This window comes from Pararge aegeria, chromosome 6 (assembly GCF_905163445.1).
Source record: "Pararge aegeria chromosome 6, ilParAegt1.1, whole genome shotgun sequence".
Lineage (NCBI taxonomy): Eukaryota > Metazoa > Arthropoda > Insecta > Lepidoptera > Nymphalidae > Pararge > Pararge aegeria.
In genome coordinates, this window is record NC_053185.1 from 8,377,963 (window position 1) to 8,397,999 (window position 20,037).

The 20,037-nt window shown below is 34.5% G+C and overlaps 1 protein-coding gene across 7 annotated transcripts in view; it reads right to left on the reverse strand.

The window, feature by feature from the left end:
• Nucleotides 1–7,916: 7,916 nt before the first annotated feature.
• Nucleotides 7,917–20,037, reverse strand: part of LOC120624181 (partitioning defective 3 homolog) — an 83,879-nt gene continuing 71,758 nt past the window's right edge. For 4 of the 7 annotated variants that reach the window (XM_039890546.1, XM_039890548.1, XM_039890547.1 and 1 more), the window contains 2 exons: nt 17,717–17,812; nt 7,917–10,290 (listed from right to left, as the gene is read on the reverse strand). In XM_039890546.1, coding sequence (XP_039746480.1) covers nt 10,155–10,290; nt 17,717–17,812 — 232 coding nt within the window. In that variant the 3' untranslated portion in view covers nt 7,917–10,154. The remainder of the gene's footprint in view (nt 10,291–17,716; nt 17,813–20,037) is intronic. The other 3 variants (XM_039890549.1, XM_039890552.1, XM_039890551.1) reach the window with 2 other exon arrangements.

Below are 20,037 nucleotides of genomic sequence, written 5' to 3' on the forward strand. Positions count from 1 at the left end.
CTCTGAGATACTGAATGAGATTTATTAATTATTTCCAAGTATTATTAGTAGTTTAGATAATATCAAATTCTTATAATTTTTTTCTGTAATAAAAAATCTTGCAAGAAGCTAGCCGATCATAATAACGCAACTTAGATATTACAAACCTTTAGGTAGAAATCGCGAAATCTTTGGCAGACGGTGGAATCAATTAAGTATAATTTAGTTATTACATGCGATCTAAAACGTTTCGTTTTATATTTTTGTCTCATTCTCGTGCGTCGCAAGCGCATGCTATTTCATATTACTTGAACGAGCTAGCAGCGCAAGCTACTTGTACCGTGTACGAGCTACTGGTACAAGGTATATATAGTTTGTGCTTATCTGTCGGACTGTCAAATCACTGATTCAAATATTTTAAACAGCTGATTGGAGCTTCTAGGTTTTAATGGAGTTGGCAACTAATCATCAAATCACGGCTCCTCAACGACGAGAACATTACATAACGTCGGTACGTCGTTAATATAGGCGTGATGGCCAGTACTGGAATATCCTAATTCTATGTTTCGTCAATAGCCTGTAGCAGTCCACTGCTAGACTCTTCCAATTGTTTGCCAATAATAACCACGATGTGCACACAGGTTGGTGATTCCAATATTAACACAAAGGATACTGCTGAGCGTTCTCAGTTTTATTTTCTTAGTCGCCTAGTACGAATTACGAGAGGTACGAGAGGGTGAAAACTGTATTCTGATCTGCTGTCGCCAAACCCCGAAACACTGCGTAGGTATATTACTATGCCTATTGACCTTAAATCTATTTTTTTTTATAACGGGGTGAAACGTAGTAGAAAATTCCATATTTTTTAAGTGGGAGCACTAAAATTTGCATTTGAGATTGAAGTAAATTTCTCGTGGTGCGTATGCTTAACGCCAGAAAGCAAAGTACAAGCAAAGTTTAAAGCAAATTATAGTCAAAATATCAATACTTCAGGATATAGTGAAGGGATATAAAATGAAAAATAAATAAATAAATATATTACGACAATACACACATCGCCATCTAGCCCAAAGTAAACGTAGCTTGTGTTATGGGTACTAAGATGACTGATGAATATTTTTATGAATAATATACATAAATACTTAGAATATACATATAAACACCCAGACACTGAATAACATTCATGCTCATCACACTAACATTTTCCATTAGTGGGAATCGAAGTCGCTGCAAACTGTGGAAATCGGCCTTGAGTCAAAATGACTTTCATACAATCTTACAATTCCCTATTTCACGTTTTAGGGTGGTATTTTCAAAACCTACCCCAAATGTCAAAAACATTTGTTTCTTATTGTTACTGACAACATAAATAAGACTTTCATATAAACTTCCTTCGCTTGTTTGACTCACTGGGGTTGTAGGGCTATGAATAAAAAAAGTACTTTCTTAAAACCAATACGGGGCTCAAAGAACATTCTCTCAAAATCTATAATTTCTACGATCTGTCGTGTCAGTCAGGATAAACCTTTTAAGTTAGGTAAGTATAAAAGATAGATAGATTGTTAAATTGATATATATATGTATATAAAGAAACAGCATTTACGACATGTTTTTCCCCTGTTAACTGGAATGTTTACGCCGTTCTTCCATCAGATAGTCAACCTCCCTTTCGCGCTTCATTATCTCTGAGGCGTTGACGGCGACCTTTTACCATGATTGACGTCATGGGATTTTACAGACCCGCAATTTATATCCGACTTGCAAGATACGTAACAAACGAATAATAATGGATTTACTAGAAACGCCTACGCTCATAATAGGTAAGTTTAAACTGTAATAAATATTATATAGACTTCCGTGAAACTTAGATACCTACCTATTGTATTTTTGTCGTTGAAATCCTTTGAAAAAAGAAAGTTGTGCGCCACGCTTCAAAACCCTCGGAATCCTGTAACCTCTATTAATATACACAAACTTGAAGATGTACCGGGTCACTATGAGGATAAAGATACGATTTATAAAATACGATACGATTTATAATTTACGGTTGTTTCACTATATACCTTAACAATATTATCAAAATTACAGTAGCCTACAACATTCTAGTCTCAGAAAATATTTAATAGATAATTTGTGTCGGAATCGGTTCAAGGTTTCAAATAGGTCCAAATCTGTCTGGTCTGACTTATAAATACCTAAACCTGGTAAATCTGAGAAAGAAGGACGTTTTTTTCGCTGGGGGCCAAAATCAGGACAATCGCGCGTCATCGCATCTTACCGGAAACCCTAAATCGTTTGGCAGTACATTTTCGTCGGAAGTTAGTAAACCAAACTTCTACGCGCGATCTTAGTCTGGGGCGAACCACTAGTTTTATATGGTGATGTGTTTTATAGTCTCAATAGTCTGCGACTTTATTATCGGCAGAAGGCCAGCATAAAGGACTGAAACAATTTGCGCTAAATTGTACGAGACATGCGAACCGCGGCCTTGCCTTTTAACCATATTGTTACAGTTTGGCCGTTGAAAGAACGCGTTCCTGACAGTTCGAGATTGAATAGGCGATGTAACTTTGAGTTGAAAGTGCATTTGCTTCTCCATAAAATATTTTTATCCCCCGACGCAAAAAGACGGGTTAGGGGGATACGTTTGACATGTCTGTGTGTCTGTGTGCCTGTGCTGTGTCATGAACGGATGAACCAATTTTGATTAAGTTTTTTTTTTTTTAAAGGTGAATTAGGCGGAAGTGTTCTTAACTATGTTTAATAAAAATCGGTCAAAAATGGCCGCTGCCTACTCCTTCAATAAAAGTATCAACTGAAAGGGCTTGATTACAGGAATAGTGTATCAAATTTGTACACTATGATAAATTCAAATCTATGATGGCCGCCGCGGGCCACCGCAAAATGGCGAATTATATTTTTTTAAATGGCTTGACTAGTAGAATACTAGGATACCTACTACTTAGTGTCAGGGGCTTTTCTCAATTTTTTTTATTTATACAGCGACTGTAAGGAAACTTTGCTTTTCCAGTGAAAAAAGTTATCATTCTTTACTTACGATACCTAAGAATGATAATAATCATCAAAAACTCTATAATTAATTCTATCAACTAAGGTAGGTACATATTGTTTGCATTGGTTTATAATTTTATGTCGATTGAGATTTTTTTTAAGTTGATACGATCCTGTTACATTATAAGCGGTGTTATATGCGGTTTTAAATGACCGACTGACAGTCGTAACGAACGCGAGATTTCAGGAGCCGGATTATAAGTTAAGTAGTTGACGACCTAAAGACTAGTCCTAAGTAATCGGCTTACATCATTTAGTGCGCGCGTTCAAGTAACTGACTCGTGGGTCTAGTAGTTAGCATGGATCACGGGGTCTTGGATTCTATTCATGATCATCTTTCTCAACCCACTAACGGCTTACTTCAGTACCTGCCCTTAGTAGGACAAGATTTGCTCGCTCGCAATCGAGGACTCGTTTTCGAGTATCGAAATACTTGCACTTCAGAGTAAAATTGATCTTTTGACTATTGTTTTAAAGCTCCAATTTGCCTACAATTCCTAGGGCTTTTGGCACAACTTTGTTAAATAAAATCTGAAGTACAAGATTTGACGGTAGTTTAATATGCGATAAATACTCATCGGGGAAACGGGTCTCCAATCGGAACGTAAAGGGTGAAGGCCGTAATCCTCCACGCTGGCCAAGTACGGATTGGTAGACTTCACACTTCTCCCATTTTGCATTTCTGAGAAAGATCTTTCGATACTTACCTTCCTATAATTCTTATACCATTGCGATTATTTGTTGTTATTGACTGAATTTCCTACATATGGAAGGGTTGTTTCAATTGCGTATTTTAGCTAACAAACATAAAGCATTTCTTCTTAACATTGTCGCCATCATTCAATCTCCAGCACTGAGTAGCACGGACAGGCAGTGGCGTCTCTAGGGTCTTGCATTTGCGCAAGGCAACTTATTAACTTAAAGGACTTATTATTAAATTATTTACTTAAAGAACTAATTTGACTCATCATGATCTCTAAAGCGCAGTTCTTTTTGTGCCTACTAACAAAAATTTGAAAAACACTACGATTATGGTCAATATGCGAATTACGATAGGAAATTTCGATTGATAATTGCATTTATTGCTAGGAATTTAATTCGTTCCAAAAATTATTTTTATAGGAAAAAAATATACAAAACCAACAATCTACCTACTTACCTAATTTATTAAAATCCAGTAGTTTCCAACAACCCAACGAGTTTTATAAACCGATCTGTTGAATTTTCTTCTACGGTTTTTAATAGTTTGAGAAAAAACACAAGTCTGGCGTAGGTTTCGGTAAAGTTAGCTGATAACCTTTATTTACCCTTTTTTCGCCACACAAAAAACTTTTGTTTGAACACACCTAACTCGCCACATATTTAATATAATTTACTTTAATAATTAAGGAAAAAAACAGTGAAATGCACTTTTAGGAACTTCAGCAAACAATAATAAACTTTCTCACAAGAACAATAATAAACACTCAATCGGTGTGAAATTGTTAAGCTCAATTGTTTCAATTTGCTGGTCATCCGCAACACCTTCAACCCGTTATCTTGCTTTTCAATCCACACTTAATTATTAGATAATTTATATTGCACGATGCGGTTCCAAAATTCGGATATGCATAGGATATAAGTTATGATAAGCGCACGCGGCGGCGCGCTGCGCTCGGATACATGCGCAAAAAAATATGTCCTATAACTTTTACAGGCGTAGTGCTTGTATACTCAGTGTCCACTACTGAGGAAAGATTAAAAATTAGTGTTTATTTTCTAATTACTATCACGTATGTATTGCTTTTTGTTATAGTTGACCAGATTTATTATAAGGCAAGCCCGGCTGGCAGTACCGCCACTGTGTAAAGAAGACTTTTTTTCTCCTCGGGTATTCTATCTCCTCTCACAGCTTTATCAACTCTCGGAGCATTGGCGCACGAGTGCAAACCATATCTAAATAATATACGTGAATGTGTCACCGTGCTTTAAATATATAAACAAAATAAATAAATATACTACGACAATACACACATCGCCATCTAGCCCCAAAGTAAGCGTAGCTTGAGTTATGGGTACTAAGATAGCTGATGAATATTTTTATGAATATAATACACATAAATACTTATGATATACAGATACAGATTAACACCCAGGCACTGGAAAACATTCAAGTTCACTGCACAAACATTTTTCTAGTTGTGAGAATCGAACCCACCGCCTTGGACGCAGAAAGCAGGGTCGCTGCCCACTGCTCCAACCGGTTGTCCAATTGCGGCAATTTTGATTATTTTAATTTATTTCGTTCTTTAATAGTGTAGGAACCTAATTGGGTCATAGTTACGAAGTTAAGAATAATATTATTTATATTATTTATCTCAGAAGAAGAAGGATGTTCTTACCTCGAAAATCAACTTATCACTCTAATTTGGTGCAATAGGTGGAAAACAATTGTGTTGTAACCATTAGCCGCATATATAACACGGAAACCAGTGATAACGACTAAGATACCTGGAGGTAGCTTTGCGCCTGTTTTCATATCAAAAAACCCACCAACACAAAGACGTGAAAATCTTTGTGAGCCAAATATAATTTTAATGAAGTTTTAAAAAGTATTCAATAAATTAAAAGAGAATTATTACTACGACAATACACACATCGTTATCTAGCCCCAAAGTAAGCGTAGCTTGTGTTATGGGTACTAAGTTGATTGATGAATATTTTTATGAACAAAATACATAAATACTTACAATATATAGACAAACACCCAGACACTGAAAAACATTCACACAAACATTTTCCAGTTGTGGGAATCGAACCCACGGCCTTGGACTCAGAAAGCAGGGTAGCTGCCCAATGCGCCAGTCGGCCGTACTTGAAATGCTTATTAATTTATTTATATAGTCACATTTTTAATTTATAATTATCCACTTTACAACATTACTGTAACACAAGTTTTGTTGATATGTTATTTTATTTAATAGGATACTTGAGAAGTAAAAGAAAACAAAAACAGAGATAAGACTTATTTATTTAAGGTACAGATGGCCGATCGCATTGATTACAATGTCTCTAAAAAAGTTATACAAAATTATACCTTGGCCCTAATTCTCTATTACATAGTATTCTTAACACACTATTAATAACAAATTTGACGTAAAAATTGACAGTCCTTATATGAAGAAGTGGCAAAAGTAGGTCACAAAATGCATTCCGTTTTGTTGTCAAGAAATTAAAAACTGAAGATTTTAATGCCATAGAGAATTGTGGCTTTTCACATATTAGTCTATGTACAAGAGTAGGTATAGGCACTCACAATAATATGCAAAACATATTTGCAAAACAATTAATTAACATTTTGTTCTCATCATAAAAATAATACAAGTTAAATGGAATAGCATTATTCTGAATACGTTCAACATTTCTATTTACACGACATAGTAATAGCATTTATATATCTATATCTATTTTACAGTTAACAATTATTTTCATATATCACCATAATGACAGGCACACATATTTAACACGCCACTTCACGTCACATGGTAGTGATTGAAGATGCGTGGCGTCGCATTGTGTCGAAGTGACGCCTTGTCAATGTGTTCTCACCTAATAAACCTGTATTTAACATCTCAATTAATTACTTAGCAAATATCACAATGATAAGAAATAACTTAACGGAAAAAAACCTTATTGAATGTTAATGGAATATTTTTGATTAGAATTTAATGTCAAATCGAAATACATAAGAAAATACTTAGGTAATTGGAATATCTAAAGTCAGTCGGTTTAATTAAACAATTTTGTTTCCTACTAATAAAGCTTAACTTATAAACTAATCTAAACTTTAAAGCTTCTTTGATTTATACCTTAAACACGGAATTTAAGTAGGAATGTATGTAATAAACCACAGTCCACATCAACCATAAAATACAGAACATTATATAAAAGAGGTCGTTTATTTAAAATTTAAGGAATATTTACAAATCACTCTTAAAGAAACGACGCTCTTTTATAATTATGAGGACAACCGGATAAAACTAACTTTCTCAAAGTACGAAAACCCCGATGACGGTGCACAGAAGGAAATAGGAAGGTCAAAACTTTAAATGAATTCAAAAACGATTTTGAATGAAACTCATTTTCAAGTCTTATAATAAATCTAAATGTTTCTCGTTAAAAATTAAATAGTTAGATAGTTAGAGGGCTTGTACACTAAGGACTTAGAATATATCTCGGATTCGAATACGCCGAGCATAAGCGGTCCACACAATTTTACAAATATACTATACATAGGTTCTGTTAAATACTAAGGACCGTGAATAATTTGCCGCAAGTACTAACTTTTTAACTAGGTATTTTTTTCGGATTCGTAAAATTGTAAAATGATCAGAATAAGGAGAGGAGGCCTGCTTAGTAACTACCTACATACATTTCTGAAAAAAGCTTTATCAAAAGATTATCATACTTTTTTAATATCTGACACAAAATGGAAAGAACACTGGTGCACATTTGTTACTTTAGGACTAGTCTTAAAAACTTGGACGGTTTTGAGAGATGAGTGTTGCATCCTGTTCTTTTTTCTACGCACGCGAAAGAGAAGCAAATAAGTTACTTTTAACCTTGAACTGTGATCGTCTATACTCTGTCTAAAATATATAAATTCAATGAGGAAGATGACGATACAAAATTTTGAAAGACATCCAATAAATAATCGACCATCCAATCAATGTTTAGACACCTAAAGGTTTTTTATTTAAGTAATAATCAGATGTTTTATGTTGCGAATTTTTTTGTTGTTTTTTTGTCTACAATTGGAATAATAATAATTTAAACGTTGCTGATTTCATTATTTACTTCCTATTTATGAATTATATATAAACTTGTTTTGAGAACCATAAAAATAAATACTTACAGAAGTTTTTGGGTTAACCATAAATTATAAAACTGAACAATTCTTCCGTTTGTATCATGAAATATTTTTGCCAATTGGTTTTTAATACCTTATCTTAATTCTTTGCGTAATTTTCCTCATATACTGCCAATTATTTATTTATCAATACGTACATATTAATATGTTATGGCAGAAACGAGTTTGAGTCGTATACAACTCTTTATGAGGATGTTAAGTTTAATCTTTATAGCCAAATTATTATGAACCTACTAAAAGTCCATTCCATGATGCATTACATTGGTGCTTTTTCAGTTTAAGTTTTAACAAAATCTAAACTAAACTTTAAGGTTTAACAGAAGGGTCTTTCTTATCTCAGTGCTCCTTGATTGAAAAACTTACCTAACCATTTTTAGATCAGTTTAGTCTAAACAAAGATAACAAACTATGGTTTTTTTTTAATTTGCGTGAGAGGGAAAAAAGACTGCCCGGTTATCTTTTCTCTTATTTGCCAACTTTAGCATTTATGTTCCACATACCAAAAAAAATATAATATTTAATAATAATATATAAAACATAGTCAATAGTAGAAACACCAAGATAAAAGAAATAAAAGTGTCAATGTAACCCATCAATCATCATAGCAATGGCACAACATGAGAATAAATTATGCATTGCAAATATAATTGTATTATTTCGAACATAACCATTCATACGTTTCGATAGTACAAAGGTGAAGGCGAAACTAAATTGAATATTTTCTAAACACCCTATCCAAAATTATCTTTTCAAATTCCAGAAGAGTAAAATAGACGATGGATAGAGCTGTTTTAATGCCTTATATAACGTATCGGTTAAGTATACATTAACACCGAAAAAAGTAAGTATAGAATGTAGCCTTTAGCGCCGAATGCGTACCTAACCGACGTATCAACCGATTTGGGATTCGTGTTTCCAATTTCATCATTAAAAAAACGCGAAGTGGTACGCATTAATTTAGTAAGGAAACTAACTATAAGATTCAAAGCTTTGTCTCGCCAAGTCATTACGACCATACATACTCGTATGGTAATAGGTATGCTAGGTGTTATAGAAATTATTTTTTTTCCCGGAAAACAACAAACTGTAGTATTGCCTGAATCCGGAGATTTGCAGTTATTACAAAAGTAAAAGAACTGCCTTCTCCGATTTATTTAATAATTTATATCAGAGGAGGTTCTTTTTATCATTTCATAGCACCTGACTGCCTAATGCCTGCCTTGCTCCAAACCAACCTTTACTGTTTATGGAATTCTTACCAGTCTATTAAAATATTAATAATTTATCTAAATATAACTTCGAATTATTTTATGAAAGGACGGTTAATGAGTTAGGTCTAATCAAAGGCAGTTGAATCACAGATGTATAAATAACCCTATTGATGTAAACGATTACTAATGTCAAATGAAGGCTACATAATACGGAGCGTAATATATTTTATTTGCATGACTAATAAAACTTAACTAATAAAATGTTGAATAGAATTGATTGTAAGGGTATTTCTAATGAATAAGTTACGTATGTATTTTATTACAAAATGTGGGTACCTTTATAACATATTATTGACGAATTATTACACTTTCACAGTACAGCAAAATGCCGTTGTTTAGTAATCATACAGTTGGGTAGCGCTCGTATTTACACAATAAAGAACATACGGCGGGAAACTCGCAGGGAAGTGGGGTTTATCGGTTCACGCGTTAGAGATACTCGAGCACATTTAAATGTTTAAATAGTATAGCTACGATAAAATTGCATTCATCCTTTACCAATGTGTGGTTAAATTAATTATTATTGTCAATTTTACATGTCAATAATAATTAATTTAACCACATTAAATTTGCCAAATACAAAATTAACAACAAACTGTGGGAATCACTGGGAAAACTGGTTGCTTTCACAAAACAATTATTTGAATGCTACACGTTACCTACCATAAGTCTAGAAATATTTCTTATCACCAAAAATCTTCTGTGAGGAGTCAGGAATCCCTACAGACCATAGCTGGAGCTCTCAAGCATTTTGGAGAATGAACAACTACCGAGTGGGACTTTTCTATTGCTAATATTAATAATATTCTGGTTGTTTTCACAAAACGATATCAATAATGAGGCGTTTGGAATCTTTACAGTCGCAGCACTCGAGCTCATCTGTATGGAGGATAATATCGATAGTGATTACCGATTGCCAGTCTTCAGTGGTAGTGGGACAGTTTGCCGGGCCTGCGAGGTGGTGGTGCGCTCTCATACTCGTAGTAGTTAGACTGGGGACGTATTCCGCTCTCCTTGCATGATCGCTGGGAATGGTAGCCAGCCGCGCCCACTCGACGGCTGTGAGGAAAACGATTATATTAGTAAGATCTTCGTTTACAAGTTTACAGTATCTAATACCAATGAAAAACACACTCTGACGCTTCCATCGTGACTTATCGCCTACGCGTGTAAAGAGCAAGCGTCAGAAATACGCGACACATTGCTTTTTACATGGCAAGACAATAGATGAGTGGGAAACGCTTGTTTATATCCTGAATATTGGTAGGTATAGTGAGGGTTGAAGATACAAGAAAATGAATATATATATTACGACAATACATACACCGCCATCTAGCCCCAAAGTAAGGGAAGCTTGTATTATGTGTACTTAGATGACTGATGACACTCAGGCACTGAAAAACATCCATGTTCATCACACAAACACTTTTCAGTTGTGGGAATCGAACCCACGGCCTTGGACTCAGAAAGCAGGTTCGCTGCCCACTACGCCAACCAGCTGTCAAAAAAAATAAAGCATTCGAACAACGGTATAAAGGTAGTTATAATATATAGCAAAATACCATGTCACCTATGTTAAACAATAAGACAATCTAGCATTGCCACCAGTGTCCTGGTGTGAGTCAAATCCACATGTTTGTACCATAATGAGGGTGTAAACTATAGTTTGTTATAAATGGCTTATAGATTAAAAAAAAAATAACAGCGTCGTCAGTTATGCTGTGGTGAGTGAGCTGAAAACCGTCGGCGATATGATATCTACAAACAATATTTGTAATGGATTCGTACGTCCACTGCTGGACTAAGGCCTTTTCATTTGCACGCCATCTCAGTCTATTGCTGGTTAGCTGCATCCGATGTTTCTGTGCCCATTGCGCGGTTGCCAAACCAGAATCATAAGGCTCCAACGCCCATCCCCCTAAGACATATGTACTTACTTTCAAATTGCTTAAAAGTTACTAAATAAGGGTCGGTGTTGCGTTTGGGGATAAACCCGTAATAGCCGTGAGTTCTACGTAAGCTTAAACTAATCTAAATTGACAGGGTTAAAACTAGTGCCAACGCCATGCAATGATGGTGTCATGAAGCAGTTTCTATGATGCCATTAATAAGTCGTATAATTATTAATATATCTACTTTTATAATAACTTCTTACCTTTTGTTTAACTTAATAATTGTGAATAACTAACTAAGTAAAGCATATTTAATGCTTTACTTATTTATAGCGAATGAGCTATAAAAATCAAGATGAGTCACGCATCAGACTGCAATACGATGTTCAAATACGCGCATTTCAAAAGAATATCTACAATAGCCCCGCTGCAAAAATCGCTGCAAGAGTATTGAATACTGTGGCGTCAAATTAAAATGGGCCTAATCTTACGCTTGTTGTAGAAGTAGATACCTACTTCTTTTTATTATTTAGCAATACTAAAAACAAAAGCGTAATGCAAATCTATATCGATTTATTTTGTTTTTTTTTTACTTTTTTTTACACGTGTGATTTAGTATAAATCTATTATTGATGTAGGTGCTTACACAATAATAAAATATTTTATTATTGAATTCCGTTAAAGCAGTTCTAGATCTTCCGTTGTCCATTAAAAAAATAATCTATATGTAAAAATTATCAGCTATGTTTTTTAATATTTTTATTTATTTCGTACATGTACTAACCTCCTACATATTATCTGAAAAACCAATGACGCATACAGTTTAAACTATACAGGTAATTATTTCTGATTTGAACTTAATACTTGTAACGTAATAATCACGCCATACGCAACGTTAGCCCACGTATATGACCTAGGACCTTTATCTCACAGTAATAGTAGCACAATTATTATTTATTCAGAGGTAATAGCAGTCAAGGACAATGCGACTTAACTGAGCAAAATTACTGCGCACGAGTAGGGTACCTTTTGCCGTCATCTAACCTTAAAGGTCTAATAAGTAGCTCTCGGTATATACCTACAAAAAGTTAAATATTCAAAGTATTGAATAATCTTTAATCTCTGTCTTCATTAATTGAGTAAGTACAAAACGGTATAGTATGACGTAAAAGGCAAATAGTGTCTGGTATTCGTATCTACAGACATATCAACTCCAAAAAAAAGAAGACTCGGCAGTCTACTTTTTTGTTAGTCTTTAGAATGACTTATCAGCCCGATTCTACCTTTAACTATCATTCACGATAAAGACCCGTATTTTTTTTTTGTTAACATACGTAAAACCGTCGTACTAAATCTGTCAAAGCCCAATAGTATATTAAGCGTAACTTTTCAGTATACGTCTCATCTAAACTAATAATAAAGTTAAAGAGTTTTTATTGTAGGTTTGAACATGATAATCTCTTGATATATCTACCAGAGTGATCGGAATAATTAATTTATTCCTTTGATAGCCCGATTTTAGTGTAAGGACTATGTCATCACTAAAATAAAATTAAATTAAATGAATTTAAAAAAGTAAACCTGGCATTAAATATAAATTATTACACTAAGTACGCAAAACATTTTGTCATGCATTTAAAATGGCAGATTAATGGCCAACGCACACCGGAGACGGCTTGGCAGAGCATTTATTTATATGTACATTTTTACCCCAAGGCTTCAAAGGGGATTTCCCGGGTCGATCTCTGAACATTGGAATCTGCATCTTATTACCACTATTTACGTATAAATTTACGTTAAATAATAATAAAAATACTTTGGCCTGCAGCTCCTGGTGTATGATGGCCCTAGGACAAAGAGTATGATCATTGCAACTAAATTGGTTACAAATTTGTATATGTTAAAGAAAACGAGCAATTGTCTACAAAAAAATAACTCAACAATTACAAAGCACGTGCATCTTACCACCGCAAGACCAGAAGCAGGAAAAAGAAAAATTGTTAAGTAATATGAATTACAAATAAGTTCACATTAAGAAACTATTAAATCGACGAATTCACATTAGCGTCATCACAGAATAGATACGTGCAGAAGGACGGCTTCATTCACACACGCATTGCACCCGCACTCGTACACGTAGATGTGCATATGTAGCAACTTCAAATTCAAACTCCCAATCCAAAATTCAAACGAATGCCAACCGCGACTGCGCTTAATATTATATTGTTTATTGTTTATTTTTATTAGGTAAACAAAACTAGTTTTGTTCTAAGCTACAACCCAAAGTATGTGAATACAACTTGGAATTAAATTAAACAGAAAGTAAAGATAAAATTAAAGTTGATACAAAAAATACACACTTAAAAAATAATATATATATGATTTCCCTAAAGATTATGTGGAATAGTGCTTAATAATTTGATTTTTAAAAATATTTATCCTTTTGTTAAAAATGTCAATATTACGATTACTTGATACTAAATCATTATAAAGGTGGCACATGCGAACGATGGGATTGTAAAAGGAAGTATTGTTCTTGTAGACACTTAGGGCAAAGGGTTTAAAATATTTTAATCTGGTATTAACGCGAGTATTTATAGTAATGAGCGAGAGCAAGACGGAAGAATCAATTTGGGAGTTAATGAGCTTAAATAAGAAGATCAAATGAAAGTATTTTCGACGATATTGCAAGCTTTGCATCCCAAAGTGTACAAGCCTGTCATAGTAAGTTGTACGTATATGTATAATGTTTCTGTGACATAATGTACCATCTTATTATAATAATTCATGCAACTGGTCTATAATAAGAGGTATTAATACACAAGTGTGGGTTTACTTCACCTCGTGTGATAAAATTATCACATTATAATACCAAATTACAACAGTTGTTTACAATACAACAGTACAACAAGTACAACGGTTGCTACTCCCAAAATATGAAACCTCTCTAACAGATTCTTAAAACAGCCAGTCCTAGTAGCTTTATATCATCCATTACTGAGTATTATACAAATAAACTAAGTATTAATGAAAGAATGGAAGGTCCCGATCCTGATGTACGTACTCGGGGGAATATTTGTATTTACCGCTTTAGTATTTCTAAATATATTCAAAATATCTGGCGGTGTCAAAACCTAATCACTCATTTTTTGTAAGCAAAACAAGCAGTAGTAAGAATTTGGCTGTCTGGGTGAAACCCTTTGAGCAGGGCGGGAAAGGATCGAAAAAAAAAAAAAAAAAAGGGAGTGTTATTATGAAATTCAGTACAACAATATATCGTCCGTTTGTATGATATGATGGTTATAAGGACTGCGGGTGATTTAATGTTAGCAATAAGCTAACTGTTGCAAAAACTTTATAGAAGATTTCGAGCATGGGAGTAAATAAAACATTATTATGTTGTAGTGGTTGAAATTCGTCACGGAAATAAACTATTCCCTTGTCATGAATGCGGTGAGCTATTAACATAGAAGACAGAAACGGTTGGTTTTCATTAAAACCCATGATTAAAGTCGTCAAAATATGCCTCCAGCCATGATACCAAAATAATATAAAAACAAATATGTTATTTAGCTACAATAATTAAAGGTTATATGTTAGACCTAAATGCTAAATTATAAATAATTATATTATTATTTATAAGGGATATCATGAAATTTTAGGTAAATAAAATAAATCAAGCCCAAGCCGGCCGTCTGTATTTATTTCTTAGTATTGTATCGTGATACAAATGGCAAGATGTGCACACACGTCATCAAGACATAACTTATCACACAACATTGTAATGTGAAACCGGTGTAAAAAAAAATCGTAATCACTATAAATGAAAACTGTGCCCTACTTGACTTTTATATTCTTATCATAACACATTCATGTCCACAATTTGTGATGTAAAAATTGACAGTGTTAAAATGAATAGGCGTAAAATGTACGTTTCAAAGTCACAGAGAAGCGCCTGATATGACTCTGAATATGAACTTAGGAAATCAGTATAAAGTAAAGATAAGCTCAAGCTATAACCACTTCCTACAAAATATAAACTTATGCTAGCCTGCGTCAAAATGTGTTTGTATAAAAAAAAAATTTATATCATTCATATTGAGAAGCTGAATCTATTAGTAAAATAAAGCATTTTTTGTAAATTTTAAAGTGCATATAAAATTACGGGACAGAGAGGATTTGAACCTGCGACTTTCTAGCAATCACGGCCTGTGCACTTTGACCACCAAATAATAAAAATGTTATTGACGATTGTAAAAAGAGTTACTCTTGCCCGTTATACTAGCAATCTTGACACTGATACCAACATTTGTGACGTAGGTATGACGTATACATTGTCAGTCTATGAACGAGCATGTTTCGAAATTAGGTCAAAATACAATATACTTTCTCGCTCTCTAAAGTTTTCAGTGTCATCGAGAAACCATACTCATCAACTGTGTCTTTTACCAAAGAACCTTAAGTATATGAAAGAAAAGCCTTTAATAATAGTAATCAATGTAAAAGGCCTTGCGGAGTGCTTTTTGAACCCTAGAGAATACCCTGGGCAGGATACGTTAACGATCGGTATTAAGACTGACTGCTTAATTCGAAGTAATTTTTGCTAAGAATTTCATACAATGCATTGGTAGGAAACGTAAAGGTACATGGTAATTTAATAAGTAATTATTCGACAGATCCGAGAATCCGAAAATTACGTCAGTGCGTTTAAATAACTTTACTTAATTAGAATTTTTATGTTTTTTAATTTTCCTGTAAGATAATAATTCAATAAACATATTGCAAATTGCAATATACTTATGAATAAATAATTCACATAGAATGACGTTGATTAGCTATGAATTTTAATAGTACGTATAAAAAGTTTTACGACTAGGTCGTCCTATTATAAGGTACAATATAAGTACATTCATGTGTGAGTTAACACGGAAACGATTATAATAAACTTTGTAACACATTAATGTTTTTTTTGCACTTTTTTTTGTCTCTATATAATATTTAACGCAACTATAATTATTATAGTCGTGACTCGTGCTACCTGCGAAATAACGATAAAAAATCAAAAACCAATACATAGATCAATAAAATTATCATAGTTGACTTGTTTATTAACTGTCATATTAATGTTTGAGCTTTATTACACTACACGATATTTAGAGCTCTGTTTATCAAGGTGCCTAGTGTGAGCGCGGCTTACACTCGATAGAGCGCCATCTAGTGACAATATTGTTTCCTACTTATGTATCTAGATGTCGCTCTTTAGATTCCATACAAATCGCAATTAACTTTCACTCTCATTATCTCGCACTCAGGTTATAGTAACTGCGTAACTTGTTAAAGTAATTACACTGCACTAGCAACCGATCCCCAAATCATTCCAACGGCAAGAGAGCGTTTTTATTATGGCACCTAAGCTGTTAAATTGATTCTAGTAACAAATTCATTAAAATAAGAGCAAGGGACTCGGGTGACCCAGTATATTTTGCAGATGAGAGAGAAGCTTTCGAATATACGGTGTCTCAGTAAACTTTATTCTGTTTCTCAGTATACCTAAGTACTACTACTTTCCTATGAACATCCCACTGCTGGGCACAGACCTTCTCTTATTACAGAGTTTTTGACTGCTCTAATTTTTATATGTTGACTTCGGGCATCTATGGAATTTTAACATTTACTATTTGAACCACTATTGAACGGGAAGGGGAGAAGTTACTTACTACTGTATTTTAGGAGGGAAGTGATCAAAGATTATAAGAAAACATACATTTCCTGACAAAGTACGGAACCCTCCTTACGTTAGTTTGCTCTTGACCGGCTTTTTTACCTTACAGATGTAAAAAATCATTGCGTGTATTGTTTATTGAATTGTATTTATGACTTCTTAATTCAATGCGCGTAAAAGGAAAAAACTGCAACGATAGCATGTAGGAAATTCCAGGAAATAAGCACGTGTAACGGTTGGGTAATGAACATTCGCTCTGCAAAATTCTCCCGTTTCCTTTTCTTCGGAACCGTTGGTAGAGGCACTACGTCAAGTCTGTGTAACACACAGACTTGACGTTTCAAAAGTCCTATGTAGGCCTACTTGATTAAAATGAATTTTAAATATGCATGCCCAATTTTGAAAAACTGCCCTAAGATGTTCAGAAGTATTTATTATATGCAAAAAAATCTTATTATTAAAAAAAATTAAGGTTTTGTTGAAATAAATTGCAAATTACATTTTAAGAAAATAGTTCCCGCGCAAATGCTTGCCGGGTGTAATGGGTGCACTCGTGACGTCATAGTCAACTTAGAGTCATCTGGCTCAATAAGTTCTTGTAAAGATTAAATTGATATTGATAGCACGAAACGTAGAAACTTAAAGTTTGAGAACACAAAATACTTGATATACGGAAATAACAACTACAGAGTTTTTCGAAGTTCAAGCGATACAAAATTGTTACTTAGACGTGACGCCTAACGCCATTCGGTGTTTTAGCTGTCATGAATCGTAATACGAGTATATTATCAGTAGATAAATACAATGTTTTAGCTATTATTTTTACTAAAATCATGCCTAATGCGTACTATATTAATGTATAGCAAGTCACCTGTCATCGATTTGCGTTGGTTCCCGATGCACACCGCGCCGTACTTGGCCGATCTGCACCTCACTCAGCTTCTCGCGACGGGCACTGTACACATCACTACTGATTTATTTTAATAACTGCCTCGTTGATCGAATTATTAACACTAGCTATATCTACTGTGAACTAATATTTGAAGTATTCACATTTCAATTTATATGTTGTCCTAATCCTTATCCTGGCAGAGATGGCTACTTAGCGATAAAGCCTTGTTTTGCGTCCATATTTGTGTTTCTATTCTTATTTATTTCTTTAAGTTCGTAGTGGTGTACAAATACAGAGTGTAAATAAAAATAAAATAGAAGCTGTGACAGTAGGAAGGATAAACCTCGGCTTATCATTCTGGGGGACCGATTTGATTCCCCGGCCTTTATCTTTCGGAGTTATGTTTTAACACGTTTTACTGTTCATAATTAGGATACACTATCTACAGTCCTGGTTGCACGTCCCAAATGACGAAAAAAATAGTTACTGTCATTATCGGAACGTCTAATATGAAAATTGCTCTCAAGCCTGAAAACCACCCGTGGCAACAATAGTACCCATGGTCGTGTAACAGATCCACTTAGATTTGGAGTTCCATTTAGAGTCATGGACATGGTCATGGAGAACATGAGATCTGCATGTCTGAGAGTTATCCATAATGGTCTGAAAAAAGACTACCAACCCACACTTGGTCAGCGTGGTAGACAACGGCCTAAAAACTTCTCATTCAGACAGAGTAGGCTGGTGGCAACGAGTTTGATTGTGATGATGATCATGACTCATAACATAACATAAACTATGACATCCCGATTTCAATTCTCGGGTCGAACAACAAAATTGTAGGTATTAGGTGTTTCTGTTAAGAAATTCTTAATTAAAAATGTGTGAAAAAACATGTGTGACTAAGTATTTAGAGATCCTCAGTTCAATTCTATAATAGCCCAATAGAGTGGCGTGTAGGAAATTAACTTTAAACCCCTCGCACATTACGAGCTACGTGGCGATTCTAAACCTTAAAACCCTCCCTTTTAAATCGAAGGAGACCTGCTAGTTTACTACCAACGCTTAAAACAATATTATTTTAAAATAATAGTTTTGTATGACATCCATTACTAATATCATAAATGCGCTAGGTGTTTATTTGTGCTTCACATGCCAACTAAGTAACCAATCGATTTGATTTTTGGCATAGAGTCGAATGGACGGAGAATATCCATAGGCTACTTTTTATTTAAGGAAAGCAAACGGTTACCATGGGATTCGTCGAAAACTGTAATACATTATTATTGTGAAATAAGAGCAACAACAATATTAAAGTAATAATGCTATCAGCTATGGAAGTAAGCCCCCTGTGCCCGGATGTGAAACATTAATAGGCTGAAAATAGTCGTGATAAATTAACCAGGGCCTTAAATGTAAGTAAAAACTTTTCTTCCCCTGACCCATTTTGGCCACAGTGGTCAATCTCCAGATAGTTTTAAAACTACGCGGGAGATATATATATATAATAATAAAAATATATAGACATATATTAAAGTGCACAAGTGTGTTCGCAAACACAGGTGCACTCTCCATTCCGTTACTCTCATAGTCCAATGGGACGGCAGATCCGTCACGACCGGATATAGATCAGGCACAGGACCGACAGCTTAACGTGCTCCCCGGGGCACGGAGTGAATCACCGCTAATTTCCAAACCCCAGGTTAGTAGAATTAGAATTTCTTGATAGAAAAACCCATTACATATTAATCTACCGGATGAAGTAACATTTTTGGCTATAAATTATGAAATCTTTAGTTGCTTTCGCTGGTCGGCTGTTAACCTATTGTATTTTCAGTTAAGAACCTTCGCTTGCGGCATTGTACAACCCCCGTGCGCCAGAGAGCACATTAAGCCTTCGGTCCCGTTAATTATCGTAATTAATGCCCGCGATTCGAGCAGCGTAAGTGGGTTTTACCTTGTACATCAGAGAAAAATTAAAACACAGGATGCTACAAAAAATATTATCATCATCATCACCACTTCAACCAGTTGGAGTCCAATGCTGGATAGATCTTTTGTAGGGAGTATCTACGGTCAGTGGCGTGCAAAGAGGGTATGCACAGGGTATGCAGATGATATTAAATGAAGAAAATCTACAGTATGAGTCATACTTAAGGGTAGGCTTTTAATAACTCTTACAATGTCTATCCTTAATTTTTTTATGACTCTGACAGGAGATATTCTTCTGCATACCCTGTGCATACACTATGCACGCCACTGTCTACGGTCCTGGGACGCTCCTAGCGACTCGTTGGGGA